General features: G+C 33.8%; 1 protein-coding gene across 5 annotated transcripts in view; it reads right to left on the bottom strand.

Moving 5' to 3' along the window:
• The window catches only part of LOC128994237 (syntaxin-1A-like), a 94,239-nt gene that overhangs the window by 68,241 nt on the left and 10,094 nt on the right, over positions 1–15,904 (bottom strand). For all 5 annotated transcript variants that reach the window (XM_054418651.1, XM_054418658.1, XM_054418665.1 and 2 more), the window contains exon 3: positions 10,736–10,835. In XM_054418651.1, coding sequence (XP_054274626.1) covers positions 10,736–10,835 — 100 coding nt within the window. The remainder of the gene's footprint in view (positions 1–10,735; positions 10,836–15,904) is intronic.

Genomic DNA, 15,904 nt, shown 5'->3' with positions numbered 1-15,904 from the left:
CCAGTAAAGAATGGAATTTGAAGGGATGTGGAAGTGTTTTCGTTTAAGGTTTTCATAAAGTTAATCCTGCTTGACTTTTTTATCATTCTCTGTTGTATGGTAGAGAATTATATTTGACTTTCTTCCTTGAATAAATCCATCACCAAAGGAAAATACAGAAAAATCCCCAACAAAACAAACCCCCTTCTACCTCCTAGCACGTAAAACTCCCTATCAAAAAACCCGTCCACCATACCCCAAGGTCAACCAAAACTTATCTCAGTGACTTCCCCAAAATTACAAGTGGTATTTGTTGGTGGTTGGGAGGGGGGTCAAAACAGGTGACGGCAGCAGCACTGCGGAGAATAGAAGGGAGGTTGAAAGGGGGGGCGGGGGCGCCGAATCGATGCTGAACTGACCTCGCGTCCGTACTCGGCTGGTACTGTTACCCTACCAGTGTTCCCACTTGTGGCCTTTTTATCCCGGACGTAGGGTTTTTATCCCGAATGAGGGATTTTTATCACGAATTTGGGATTTTCCCCATAGTTTGGGGATTTTTTTTAAATGTGAGATTTAAAAAAATGCAAATGGGGTTTAAATGTTTAATTTAAAATGTAGAGTTTCAAAAAACTCAAATTTTATTCAAAAATGTGGAATTATTTACAAAGTTTGGTGTTCTTATACAATTTAATTTTGGAAAACAATTTAGTGTGTAGACCGAGATTATAAAATGTAAAATTCCTTTTTCATTACGCCGTCTCAAAAACAGCTGCCTTACAGATAGTTTTGAGTCCCTAAAGATAGCTTTTTGCGGACTCGAATCATATGGTTATGTCAAAGATTATCTCAAAAACAAATCAGCTGTTCTGATCCTTTAATGCTTCAAAAATGTATAAACAAACTTTGTTTGTTTCTTACATAAGCTAATTCATTCAAGTTACTGTATATATTTTGTATTTTCTGCTACAATATATGACAATATCATGAAAAATATTGTTCGTAACTCGTCCTAAAATGCTTTTTTGTGACTTAATCAAATTTAATCGAAGTTAAACACGATATCGTCCCAAAAAACCCTACTTTAGGGACTAGTAACAAAAACTACTATTGTATAGCAGGAAATCAATAAAATTAGTCAACATGGTCTTTTGAACTTGGAAACTAACTAGGTAGTCCTAATGTTACAAATAAATATCAGTTGAGAAATATACATAATCGATTTGGTATAAACAATCTGCAGCTAACTAGCTGATTCTTAAAAACTACTACAGTAGATTTAATGACCTGATGATAAAATGTGGATAGTTTAGCTGATGACCATTCAAAAACTGTGCACTGTACATTAGACCTTTACAGCACTGTGCGCCATTCCAGCACAATATAGAAGATTATAAATCGTGCTCTTTGGGCAACCCTTCCTTGCTATTCTGTGTAGAAGTTTTACTTTCTCCCCCTATACCATAGTATATGGAGAAAGTATTGTTTTTGTCAAAATTTTCGAGTTTGAGTTTTGAGTGGATATATTCGTTTTGGGTCCCCCTGGACCCAAAAAAACTGGTTTTCGAAGTGATGTCTGTGTGTGTGTGTGTGTCTGGATGTGTACAGAGCTAGGGACTACAACTGTAGTCCGATTTCGATGAAATTTGGTATGTAGGTTTTAATCCATGGTATCTCCAGGAGTATTTTTCATTTTTTAATTTTTAATGGGGATTTCCCCATAAAAACCGGAAAAATCAGATTTTCTCAAAAATGGCCCGAACGATTTTGATAAAAATTTAGTAGGCTATGTTGTAGCCCTTTAAATTCTGAACAAAACGGTACAAATCCCATTTCTGTAAAAATTATGGTTCAAAAGTTATTGTAAAATACGTTATTTTCCCTTTCCCATAAAAAACCCATAAAATAACAAACAATAGGATTTTAAAAAAAATCCGGTTTTGATTTAAGAAAGTATGTTATAGTCCTTACAATTTTGATAGTTTTTTTATTTTTTTGAAATTTTGATTTTTATTGGGGATTTTTCCATAAAATAACGAAAATTTAGGATTTTTCCAAAAATGGCACGAACGGTTTAGATAAAAATTTAGTATGTTATAGTCCTATTATATTCTTATACAAAATGGTACAAATCCCATTTCTGTAAAAATTACGGTTAAAAAGTTATTGTAAATTATGTTAGTTTCCCATAAAAACCCCATAAAAAACAAAAAATCTGATTTTCCCAAATGGCCCGAATGGTTTTGATAAAAATTTAGTATGTTATAACATACTGTCGGTCTTTTAAATTCTGAACAAAATTGTACAAATCCCATTTCCGTATACTGTATTTAGTCTCACCGCTTACACATGATAAAGGTTGTTGGCAAACTTATGGGAGAAAGTATGTTTTAGAATGCTGATACAGTTTATTTTATTTTAGCATTGTAACAAAAACTTTTACAACCTATACTATTGTCTTGACTTGGCCTATTGCCTGATTGTGTTTAATGGCTGAATAAATTATTTGATTTGATTAATTCCCTGAATGTTGAGCTGTCATTAAACTAAAACCGGGTCCACCAAATCCCCAATATTATATAATACACTAATTTACAGGTTACACCTAATCCCCAATATTATAATACACTAATTTACAGGTTACACCTAATCCCCAGTATTTTAATACACTAATTTACAGGTTACACCTAATCCCCAGTATTTTAATACACTAATTTACAGGTTACACCTAATCCCCAGTATTTTAATACACTAATTAACAGGTTACACCTAATCCCCATATTATAATACACTAAATCAAAACTATATTTATATCTAGTGATACTCTAAGAGCATATATTGATGGGCAAGAGGAGAAGGGCTCAATGGTTCAATTGGATGTGGCTTGGGGTCAATGGGAGGTCAACAGTCAACCTGTACACTGTACATCACTGAGGGTTTGGGCCGTTTCTCTGTAGAACCGACTAAACATTGCTGCGACTGAGGAGTTTATCTGAGCAAGTCAAACAAAACACAAACAAAGCACAAACTGAAACTAAACAACCACCTGTTTATAATATCTGTTTTCCGAAACAGAACCAGGAATAGATTTTGCTATTTAAATGCAAACGTTTTTTCCCTCAGATTATATTACACTGTATTGGTGTTAATCTCGGCATTGCATTTCAATGCTCTTCTGGTACTATTTAGCGAGGGTTACCAACGATATAGGATCAACATATGTTCTGTTGCATATTAAAACATTATCAAATAAAGTTTCATGCAAGTTTATTTGATTTCAACATGTAGCTGTCGACATGAAAGCAAACAAAGGTTCCACATGTACTTCACGTTAACATGCAACCTTACATGAGTACGGTTAATTACAACCTTTCACTACTGTGTAAAGGTGATTAATGTTATTACAAATGAGTATGGATAATTACAACATTTCACGACTATGTAAAAAAGATTAATGTTATTACAAAGAAGTATGTTTAATTGCAACCTTTTTACTACTTCTCAAAGAATATTAATGTTATTACAAAGGAGTACCTATGTTTAATTACAACATTTCACGACTGTGTAAAAAGATTATTGTTATTACAAAGGAGTATGTTTAATTACATTATTTCACGACTGTGTAAAAAAGATTAATGTTATTACAAAGGAGTATGTTTAATTACATTATTTCACGACTGTGTAAAAAATATTAATGTTATTACAAAGGAGTATGTTTAATTACAACCTTTCACTACTGTGTAAGAAGATTAATGTTATTACAATCAAGTATGTTTAATTACAACATTTTACTACTTTACAAAGAAGATTATTACAAACGTACATGTTCAATAACAACCTTTCACTACTGTATAAAGAAGATTAACTACAAATGCAATGTTTTCATTTCGCTAGTTTTAAAAGGAACATAATTTCCTCTGTTGCAAGTTATTGACAGAAGAGAGGACTGAGATAAATTGTTTGTCTTTCTTTTAGTTTTTGCCAAGCTGAAGGTTATCAATCTTGGAGAGACAACAGATTTGTGATTTCATGGCAATAAATAAACTCCAACACTGAATAATCTATTGTATAAAATAAAACTTTGCATACGATACCTGGATTCTATATTGTTTTCTATATTACGTAAAACAATCGTTTGGTTTGGAATAAGCCTTAAGTGTTCCAATTGGTAAAAAATATTTATCTTTACAGTATTTTTCCTTATGACACGGCCAATAATTAAATTGATTTAAATCAAGAACAAACGCCTATCATCCAGTATTTTGCATTGGGCGAAGCAGTGAATAACCACAATAACTTCTCTGCGTTGGACGGTCCCTACAGGTCTCCCTAGAAAGTACGGTTTGTGGTAGTTGACGGCGGACATATCGTTCTAAATTAAATATATTATAGAGGACATAACGAAATAATATAAACAGAGAAATATAAAATTATGATGAGTGCCTAGAGTTAAAATTTGTTTTTTCAGAACTTGGCGACAAAAAATTACAGATAGGGCAGGAAGGAAGAAAGAGGGGAGATCACAGGCTATCATGAAGAGATATGACCCTTAAAATGACCTTAGCGATGACTTTCTCAGCAGGGTAAAAGACCTACCACTGGACATTGCAACCCCCACATCACAAATCTATAGTGAAGCGATTAATCATTGAGATGTATACTTTATGACCCATCTTTAATACATTTCTAAGATAACTAAGAACATTCATAACTATATTTAGGCTACTATTACTATTTTTTAAGTACGGTAATGTCAAAATTTCTACCTCCAAAAGGGTCGAACTTAATTTTTCATAATCCTTTAAATTGACATGTCTACCATCATATGAAAACTAATAGAGTCAAATAGTTCAAAGGTTAACCACAAGTAGCTCACTCGAATGCTGTATTCCCATGACAAAACTTCTTTAAACCCGTCGTTTAATTTGTGGGACAACTCTTTGGTCTAACTTGTTCTATTTCTAGTTCGAATGAAGATAGCTTCTATTATATGTAGAACATTTTGTTAAGTAGCCAAGTTTAAATTGGTGACCTAATTATTCTTTCAAAAGTGATAACTTCTATAATAATATATTTTTTATGTAGTCTAAACTGCACTTAGTTGATAAGTGAAATCGATATCACATATTTTTAAAATGTGTAGTTTATTGGTAAACTGTATCCTGAAAGGTCACCGGTTCGAATCCAAGTGAAATTGATTCTAGACGTCGATGGCTGGTCTTTGGGGTATCAATTAATCACGGTTTCTCACAAAAAGTAGACACTATCTAACAAAAGATCGGCATTAGATAAAGAGACCAGAGATTGTACCGTTCCCATATAAAAACAAAAGAAGTCCAATAGCGTGAATCCGCACCAAATAAAATTCGTAATCGACTTCCTGCCCAACTTATAACCACAAAAATTCACTCTGCGATCTTGCTGCAACAGGAATATTAACTTGTAAAGGAACGGGAAGAAAGTAAAAGAAACGGGAGATGATAGTGAAAAGGTTGATAAATATTTGATAGAGCACCTTGGTGTTAGTGGCTGCCCCAGTTAGCAGCACATCAAAGAAATCACGTCGGAAAACACTGAATACTTCAAACACCTCCCACAAAACACTTTAACTTGACTTTTTACCCTTTAAATGTGACAGGATTGCCACTCGACTACCTTGGTGATGAATACAACATGATGCTGTGGTCTTGGCTTTTAAAAATTGATTTTATGTACTGTTAATGACTTTGCAAATTTGTTAAACCTCTCTTGTTTATTATCTTTTGAAATTCACTAATTATTAAATGTATACCAAATTTACTGATTTTACTGATAAGATAATTCAAAAAATAATTGTAAAAGCTATTATTCTTTAACTGCAAAAATACATTTCACTACAATTAAAATACTAAATTGTCTCTAACAGTACATTATTTAGGCTACAGAAATTAAAGCTTTCCCTAATAGGAATAAACTGTAACATTATTTTTGTTAATATTATTTAATGGTTTAAACATAAATTCCAGCCATGAATTGAAAGGGGATAAAACTTCTGTTTGTACTGGAGACCAACTACAATTTTGATTCTTTTTTTCTGGATAAACAGATTTGATCCATACAATCATTACATGCTTTTTTAATGAGGATAACCTAAATACCAAGGCCCTTGTGCTCTATGTTACATTCTTAACCTCAACCATTGCATTTTCTAATTATTGTTTGATAGTAGATATTGAATAAAAACATAGTGATTAAAGTTAAACATTACAGTAGATACAAATTCGTTTTTGTGTTCATGTTAAATATTAGCTAACTTATGCCGCAAAATATCACTAAAATGCAATGTAAAAAAGAATTTTTGAGGATGTTTTGTCACAGGCCCAACTATGAACAACAATTGCCACTGTTGCTTATTGATGGTTGTCACTAATTGGTTTCCAGTAACGAGACTAATTATGTTATCACTCATTAGACACCCAGAGCTAGTAGAGTATAACCTCTGTTATCAATCTGTTTAAACTCTTCTGGGGAAATACAAACATATGTCTCAATACCATCGAATGGAAGTACAATAATAGGCCAATAAATCTATTGCAACATGTTATTTAATGGTAGACAAATATTTTATTCAATATACTACTTTTACTCAATAGGTGCTGTGGACAATAAATCTATTCACATAAAACATTAACAATTTAAACTAAAAATATTTATTGAAGTATTGTCGAAATCAAGAATATTTCGAATAGGTATGAAGAATATTTCGTTGTGGGTTTATTTATGGTTTTAGGTATTGTTAGTGACCTAAAAGCCTTCAGATAAGCCATGAATTACTACCCACTTATATCGTCGTCTAACCTACTTTTACGAAGTTTCCTCGGAACTAATGTAGTCATACTTATCTGACAGGAAAAGTAATGTAAAGTTTTAACCAACATTGCTTTGTAACAATGTCTAAGAGAATTAATTTTAACAATTTCATGTTGAGTCTACAATTTGTTTGAAAAATCTTATATTTCACTAATTTATTTTACAATCTGTGTACCTGAGTTGAACGGCTTGCCTTATACTTAGAAGGGTGCTGCTTCAATCGTAGACAGAGTCAATTCTTTATGATTACTTTTATGGCAGTGTCACACATATAGGTGTGTATTTTAAGCTAAATATGAATGAAAAATTAATGAGGTCTCTGTAGTATTCTCACTAAGATCAGCTGTTTTTATCCAGGACCAATTTATTAAATGCCCAACAATAAAGGACAGCTGGGTACAGTTTTGAACCATCAAAATGCTCAAATCAAATTAGATTAATTTCCCCAACAGTTTTACAAACAAAATAACAAGAAGAAAAAACCTGGAAAACTTAAATAACAATTCAATTAAAAAGGTATTGATTCCAAAAAATATTAATGATGCTCTATTAATAATCTAAATGATGCTATAAAAGGCCGTTAGAAGGTAACAAGACCATTGTTTGGACTGTCCCCCCATATACCATTCAAAAATAGAATAGCATTCAATCACACTGCGTCTACTTTAAACACTTCAAAAATGTTTAACCAAAGCCGCTTACAATGTTATCTTTTGTCAGCGAGTATTGCAATGTAGCGCCAACACAAATGCAGATGAACCAACCGTAGGACAATACGTGTTCAATGGTAATATGAATTAACATGTTAATAGGAACGGAGCCACGGAAGGGTTTCCAGGTTTCTGCCGAATCTCGTTAACTCTGCTACGGAACGTTTCAGAAAGTTACAACTTTGTTTGTTGAGTGAGCTTAGTGTTTATTTTATGGCGTTTTAACGTAATTCTCATTTGTTTAGGTTTTTTAAGAGTGCAGTCCAAACATAAGTCTGCATCTAATAAACATTTCGTAAGATATCTCCGTTAATGATAGCACAATGCAAATGGCGACTGAGTCCAGTAACAACCTTGCTTGGAATCGAACCAGGAATCGAACCAGCGACCTTTAGATTTGAAGGCAAACCCTATAACCACTCAGCTACCCAGACATTTAATGTTACATATCTTTTGGTATGATGATAAACCCTGGTATTAAATTTGTATCAGGCTAATTTATTTATCATACCCATCGATGATCATACCTTGATAGAGGATGCTATATTGTTCAATCAATCAATATTTATCAATTTCTGCCAGTGTGAGCTGGAGTATATTCAAAAGTTAAGAATAAATTGGAGTTAGAGACAAAAAATTTTTTTTGTCCTAGGACACTAGGATTTAGCCTAAAATTGTTTTTCACACTACTTCAAGCTATGCTTAGTGGTTGACGCATTATCACTTATATACAATTGGCAGGATTTGAACCCAGGACCTCAAGGACCGAGGTCCTCCGCTCCACCACTAGTCAAGCTCGATACTCAGAGACCAAAAATAAATACATAACGTGTGTAAATCGGAATACTATTCCATACTTTGTGTGCTTGTAAAACATGTTTTAAATATATTTTTATGAGAACTTTACCTTCTCTATGTAACCTAAATTTTTTATGTGATAATGATGCCCCAGAGACATAGGAGCATAACAATTGTTTACATCTAAGGAACAAAAAGCGCTGCTAGTATGGTTTATCCAACATTTTTTATAAAAAAAATATGTTTAACATATTAAAAAAATTTTCAAAACATCAATTTAGTGAGACAAAGTTAATTCAGTGGCAACAAAGCTGTAATAAATTTTCCTTAAAGGAAACATGAATGATTAAGTATTACACAAAGCTAATTGCAAACAAACTAGTATTAATAACTAATTAACTGTTCATGATGTGAACATTTTAAATGGCCATGAAACATGGAATATTACAAACTTTCCCACAGTTCTATTATCGTCTAATTGCTAAGACCCACACAAGAGAGCGCATCACAGATGATGAATGAATGACATAACAAATTCCACTGCATTCACCTTGCAACCAGTATAAATACTACTTGACTTGGTTGTTTGAATTAAGTTAGGCCAAATTTTAATTTTGTTTTAAGAGTTCAACATTTTGTATATTTTTAGGTTAAAACAAATTTACTGTCAAAACTTTCTTTAAATAAAAATCTGTGATCTTGTTATCCTTTGTTGTAAAGAATTATTTGCAAACTATAGTTTATAGGTGATCACTAAAATTGTGTATTAATTATGTAGCCTACCTAAAATAAATTTTCATTTTTTTTTACAAATAAACCAAAAAACATACAAATGACTTTGTAGACACTAGCATTTTAACTGTCATCAATGTTTTAACCATCAATGACCGATTACTGTTGAGAAAAATTAAAATGGGTTTTGTTTTGAGTCAAGATATTGGTAGTTAGGCTAAATAAAAATTATAAGGTTTGTTTTTTTACCTCAGTATAAATTAGTCTGTTGAAAACTAGAAATTAATTTTGCTTTTTGTTTCAAAATTGTGTAACTTATTAAGATTCACCCTTAATAAAACAAATCATATTTAGTCTTCATATTAATAAAAAAAAGCGTTCATCATATCTTTGCAATATAAATTTTTATTATTAATGATTTTTAAAACTTTACAAAATATACCAAAGCATAAAGATTTCATTTAGAGTTGGAAGACACTTTTCTTATTCATAAAACAGCTTCCATCAAATCTCACGATAATATTACAAAAGTATTACAAGTGAGAACAAAAGAAGAGCACACACCAAAATCCAATTTTTAAGGCAAGTGTAGTGATGCGATGTGATGTGGAGATTGTCGTGGGAGTGGTGGGAGGGGGGAGAAGTCAAAATGCTAATCGCACCTGGGGGAGACAGGGTCATGTTTAAGTGCTACTTAGACGAATTACAGCTTTCGACGGGCAATGTCACTGTTACACCGTTAGAGCACTTCACTGGAACTGATGCAAGTGAAACTGTTAAGATTTATGTATCTGTACGAACGTTATTGATGTTATTATTTTGGACGTTTATATTTATACTATAGTATTTGTATGTAACAATACATACAATCATAATGATTTATAAAGATAATATTAGGTATAACCGGGAATAGTTTTTGCACCTATATTTACCTTTATATCTATCTTGCTACACTTGGATTCTAAAGGGAATAAAATAATTTCACTAATAATTTCAATAATTTCACGTGTTTGCACAACCTTTTCACTTGATGTTTTAGGTCATGACTTAGACCTAACCCTACCCAACAAAGGATTCATAGATAATCATAACATTTCAACCTCAAAAACATAGCGGTAGTTGTATAACGTAAATTATTTGTAGTGTCTAAATAAATATGTTACATCGCTTTCCGTGCTTCCTCCCCATTCACAGCACGGAGTATAGCAGCTAGTATATTTTATTTCATAATCAGTTCTTTTTAAAAATTCAATAGTTGTGAGTAAATTTGTGAATTAAATGTTGTAGTAGTTTCGAATAATATTTCTGATTGACTATGGTTTGAGAAAGTCAATTGAGGTGTTAAATATGTTTTCTGAGCTTAGTAAATTACAAATATTTTCTCAATCATCGTTTTAATTCATTCATGTGTCACGAACAAAAGTCCATTTTTAATACCCCCAAACTCAGAGAGCTACAGTTTTCTCAATTTTTATAAAATTTTATATAAACATTGATTGAAATATCCATCTGTAGACAATGATGACATGAAGAGGCCATAAAATAACACCAAATTGCGGTTATTAATTAATTTAGAGGTTTCTAACGACGATGAAAAACCAGAAGCAGGTGAGAAGAAGAATCATTCACAATTTGCAACTAAACTAAGATAGAAATTGTAATTTACTCACTTTCATCAGTCTGTGGGGCGGACAGGATGGCACTGTGTTTTTTCTTGACTTCTTCCACATTGGCCTGTATCTTGTCTATCATTTCCCGTATCTCCTCCACCTAAAGAGAAACACACCATCATCAGCGCTTGAAATTACACCATACTATATAGATTTTCAAAAGCACCATCATCATAAATTCATCAAATACAAACAACATCAAGAGATTGACTATTCACACACAGCATCATCAGTGGTTGATAAAAAACACACCGTCAGAGATTGATTGACAAACAAACCACCGTCAGAGATTGATTGACAAACACACCACGTCAGAGATTAATAAACACCCACACCACTGACTGGGATTAATTGAAACAAACACACCACTGTCAGTGATTAATTGACAATCACACCACTGTCAGGGATTGATTGACAATCACACCACTGTCAGGGATTGATTGACAAACACACCACCGTCAGAGATTGGTTGACAATCACACCACTGTCAGGGATAGATTAACAAACACCACCATCAGAGATTGATTGAAAAACACACTACCTTCAGAGATTGATTTAAAAAACACACCACCATCAGAGATTGGTTAAGAAACACACCACCGTCAGAGATTAATTGACAAACACAACACCGTCAGAGATTGATTGACAAACACACCACTGTCAGGGATTGATTGACAAACACACCACTGTCAGAGATTGATTAATAAACACACCACTGTCAGGGATTGATTGACAAACACACCACCGTCAGAGATTGATTGACAAACACACCACCGTCAGAGATTGATTAACAAACACACCACCGTCAGAGATTGATTAACAAACACACCACTGTCAGAGATTGATTAACAAACACACCACTGTCAGGGATTGATTGACAAACACACCACTGTCAGAGATTGATTAATAAACACACCACTGTCAGGGATTGATTGACAAACACACCACCGTCAGAGATTGATTGACAAACACACCACTGTCAGAGATTGATTAACAAACACACCACTGTCAGGGATTGATTGATAAACACACCACGGTCAGAGATTGATAAACAAACACACCACTGTCAGGGATTGATTGACAAACACACCACAGTCAGAGATTGAATTTTTTGAACACACCACTGTAAGAGATTGATTGACAAACACACCACCATCAGGGATTGATTGATAAACACACCACAGTCAGAGATTGATAAACAAACACACCACTGTCAGAGATTGATTGACAAACACACCACCGTCAAAGATTGATTGACAAACACACCACTGTCAGAGATTGATTGACAAACACACCACAGTCAGAAATTGATTAACAAACACACCACTGTCAGGGATTGATTGATAAACACACCACGGTCAGAGATTGATAAACAAACACACCACTGTCAGGGATTGATTGATAAACACACCACAGTCAGAGATTGATTAACAAACACACCACTGTCAGGGATTGATTGACAAACACACCACAGTCAGAGATTGAATTTTTTGAACACACCACTGTAAGAGATTGATTGACAAACACACCACCGTCAGGGATTGATTGATAAACACACCACAGTCAGAGATTGATAAACAAACACACCACTGTCAGAGATTGATTGACAAACACACCACCGTCAAAGATTGATTGACAAACACACCACAGTCAGAAATTGATTGACAAACACACCACTGTCAGAGATTGATTGACAAACACACCACCATCAGAGATTGATTGACAAACACACCACCGTCAGAGATTGATTAACAAACACACCACGATCAGAGAGTGATTAAAAAACACACCACGGTCGGAGATTGATTGACAAACACACCACCATCAGAGATTGATTGACATACACACCACCATCAGAGATTGATTGACAAACACACCACTGTCAGAGATTGATTGACAAACACAACACTATCAGAGATTGATTGACAAACACACCACCATCAGAGATTGATTCACAAACACACCACTGTCAGAGATTGATTCACAAACACACCACTGTCAGAGATTGATTGACAAACACAACACCATCAGAGATTGATAGACAAACACACCACCGTCAGAGGATTGATTAACAAACACACCACCGTCAGAGATTGATTAACAAACACACCACTGTCAGAGATTGATTAACAAACACACCACTGTCAGGGATTGATTGACAAACACACCACTGTCAGAGATTGATTAATAAACACACCACTGTCAGGGATTGATTGACAAACACACCACCGTCAGAGATTGATTGACAAACACACCACTGTCAGAGATTGATTAACAAACACACCACTGTCAGGGATTGATTGATAAACACACCACGGTCAGAGATTGATAAACAAACACACCACTGTCAGGGATTGATTGACAAACACACCACAGTCAGAGATTGAATTTTTTGAACACACCACTGTAAGAGATTGATTGACAAACACACCACCATCAGGGATTGATTGATAAACACACCACAGTCAGAGATTGATAAACAAACACACCACTGTCAGAGATTGATTGACAAACACACCACCGTCAAAGATTGATTGACAAACACACCACAGTCAGAAATTGATTGACAAACACACCACTGTCAGAGATTGATTGACAAACACACCACCATCAGAGATTGATTGATAAACACACCACAGTCAGAGATTGATAAACAAACACACCACTGTCAGAGATTGATTGACAAACACACCACCGTCAAAGATTGATTGACAAACACACCACAGTCAGAAATTGATTGACAAACACACCACTGTCAGAGATTGATTGACAAACACACCACCATCAGAGATTGATTGACAAACACACCACCGTCAGAGATTGATTAACAAACACACCACGATCAGAGAGTGATTAAAAAACACACCACGGTCGGAGATTGATTGACAAACACACCACCATCAGAGATTGATTGACATACACACCACCATCAGAGATTGATTGACAAACACACCACTGTCAGAGATTGATTGACAAACACAACACTATCAGAGATTGATTGACAAACACACCACCATCAGAGATTGATTCACAAACACACCACTGTCAGAGATTGATTCACAAACACACCACTGTCAGAGATTGATTGACAAACACAACACCATCAGAGATTGATAGACAAACACACCACCGTCAGAGGATTGATTAACAAACACACTGTCATTGGTGGTAGATTTATAAATAGACCAATATTGGTGATCGATTATCAAACATAACATTATCGGTGATTAACTAATACACCATCCTTAGTTATGTGTAAACAAACACACCTTCCAGTAGGCATTGATTAAATTTCGCTGATACCAGCGATAAATTAACATCAGGGATGATCAATAAACACATCATCATCAGCTTATAATCAAACAAGCCCTTATCTAGTGTCAACTTCGTTAATAATTTTGGATGTATCATAAAATATCTAACACAATTAGGGTTTTCTCCGTTGCATCCCCTTTCCCCCTGTCCTATTGAACCAATTTTGACGATTTAGGTGTGATTTTAAAGCTCATGTTCTAGCGGAGTGACAAATCGTAACCAGAAGGGTGATTTCATTTAAGGCTTCGTCCCTTAAGCATTTAATATCTTTCTAGAGTCCACTTTTAAAGATCAAGTAATTCTGATCAACTTTCTTTACAACGGTTGTAAATGTTTAATTACCGTTGATCCTTAAGTTGAATGTTTAACCACAGTCAGATAGAAAACATAAGACGAAACAGTTTATGAAAATGGACTTAACATAACCAGCCGAGGATATTTTTAGAAAACGATTGTAACCTGATTGACGTACGTAAATCAATCTTTGTGGTATAAATCTACAATAAAGAAATTATATTTATTCCGAATCTGGCAGATTAGTAGTTTTATTCACCTAATAGCTGTCTTTAGCAATCATAACTTTTTAAGTATTAAAGGGTATTGCAGTATTGAGTATGAATCGGAGACGAGTTTTGTGCATAATTTATGTATGGGTGCCCTAGTATAATTATTACTTATCAATATTTTACTAAAAAACTAAGTACTAGTATTTCACTCATAACTAAATTAGCCGACACACCATTATCAGAGAGTGGGGAACGAGCTGGTCTAATGGCTAGAGCGCGGGACTCCGGTTCCTGGGGGTCCCGGATTCAAACTCCGCCAAATCACCAATGGATTTTATCTAGGTGATATTGCCGTTTAACCCCTAGGTCTAGCCTGAAGTAATGTGAAAACAATTCCAGGCTCGTGCCTAGCGTACTAAGACAAAAATAATTTATAAATAAAAAACTTTTTTAAAACAAAACGTTTTTAAATGCACTAAAAAGTAGAAAATAATTTATAAATATGTGGAGAGTATAAATACTTGTATGATTTAAAACGAAAAACGTGGGGTGCATGCAATAGATAATTTACAATTACCTTCACCTATTGAACTAATGTATCATTATCAATTGTATGCACCCCACGTTTTTTGTTTTAAATCATACAAGTATTTATACTCTCCACATATTTATAAATTATTTTCTACTTTTTAGTGCAATTAAAAACCTTTTGTTTTAAAAAAGTTTTTTATTTATAAATTATTTTCTACTTTTTAGTTTTTAATGTGTGTGGATGTTAAATCTATTTCATGCAATTAGGACAGAGGCATGTTATGTATTAGATTGAATGTATGGCCTACCTACTAAACTATAAATATATCAATCTATTTAATTTATTGTTTACTTTATAGAATACTAAACAAATAACAAATGACATTATTAACAAACACCTTTATATCTGCAATCAGATTGTTTATCTTTATTTTGAAATGTTTGTTTGTATAAAGAATCTCTTGGGAGCAGAACCTGTTACAATTTTAGCAGAGGGAGTTAAGCAGAGGGAGCTTAACCTCTGCTTTTTGAACTGTCAAATTTAAGTATTTACAGCTGACTTTAATTAATTGATATATTTACATTCTTTCAAAATGTAAACATGAAAAATTTGGAAGCCAGTGGGGCGTAGCCCAAGCGAAATATGAAAATTAAATGCTATAATATTGCATTGTTATCCATTTGTGAGCTATGTTTGAAGTTTCAAGTCTCTAGCTCATTGGGAAGTATCAAAATTTTCAAGAAAGCGAGTTAATAAAAACAAGCTTGTGGGGCGTAGCCCAAGGGAAATATGAACATTAAATGATTTAATATTGCA

The sequence above is a fragment of the Macrosteles quadrilineatus genome, unplaced genomic scaffold, assembly GCF_028750875.1.
Source record: "Macrosteles quadrilineatus isolate MER2022 unplaced genomic scaffold, UCM_ALF_1.0 Scaffold_1__1_contigs__length_201487025, whole genome shotgun sequence".
Classification (NCBI taxonomy): Eukaryota; Metazoa; Arthropoda; class Insecta; order Hemiptera; family Cicadellidae; genus Macrosteles; species Macrosteles quadrilineatus.
This window is presented reverse-complemented; position numbering and strand designations above follow the sequence as displayed.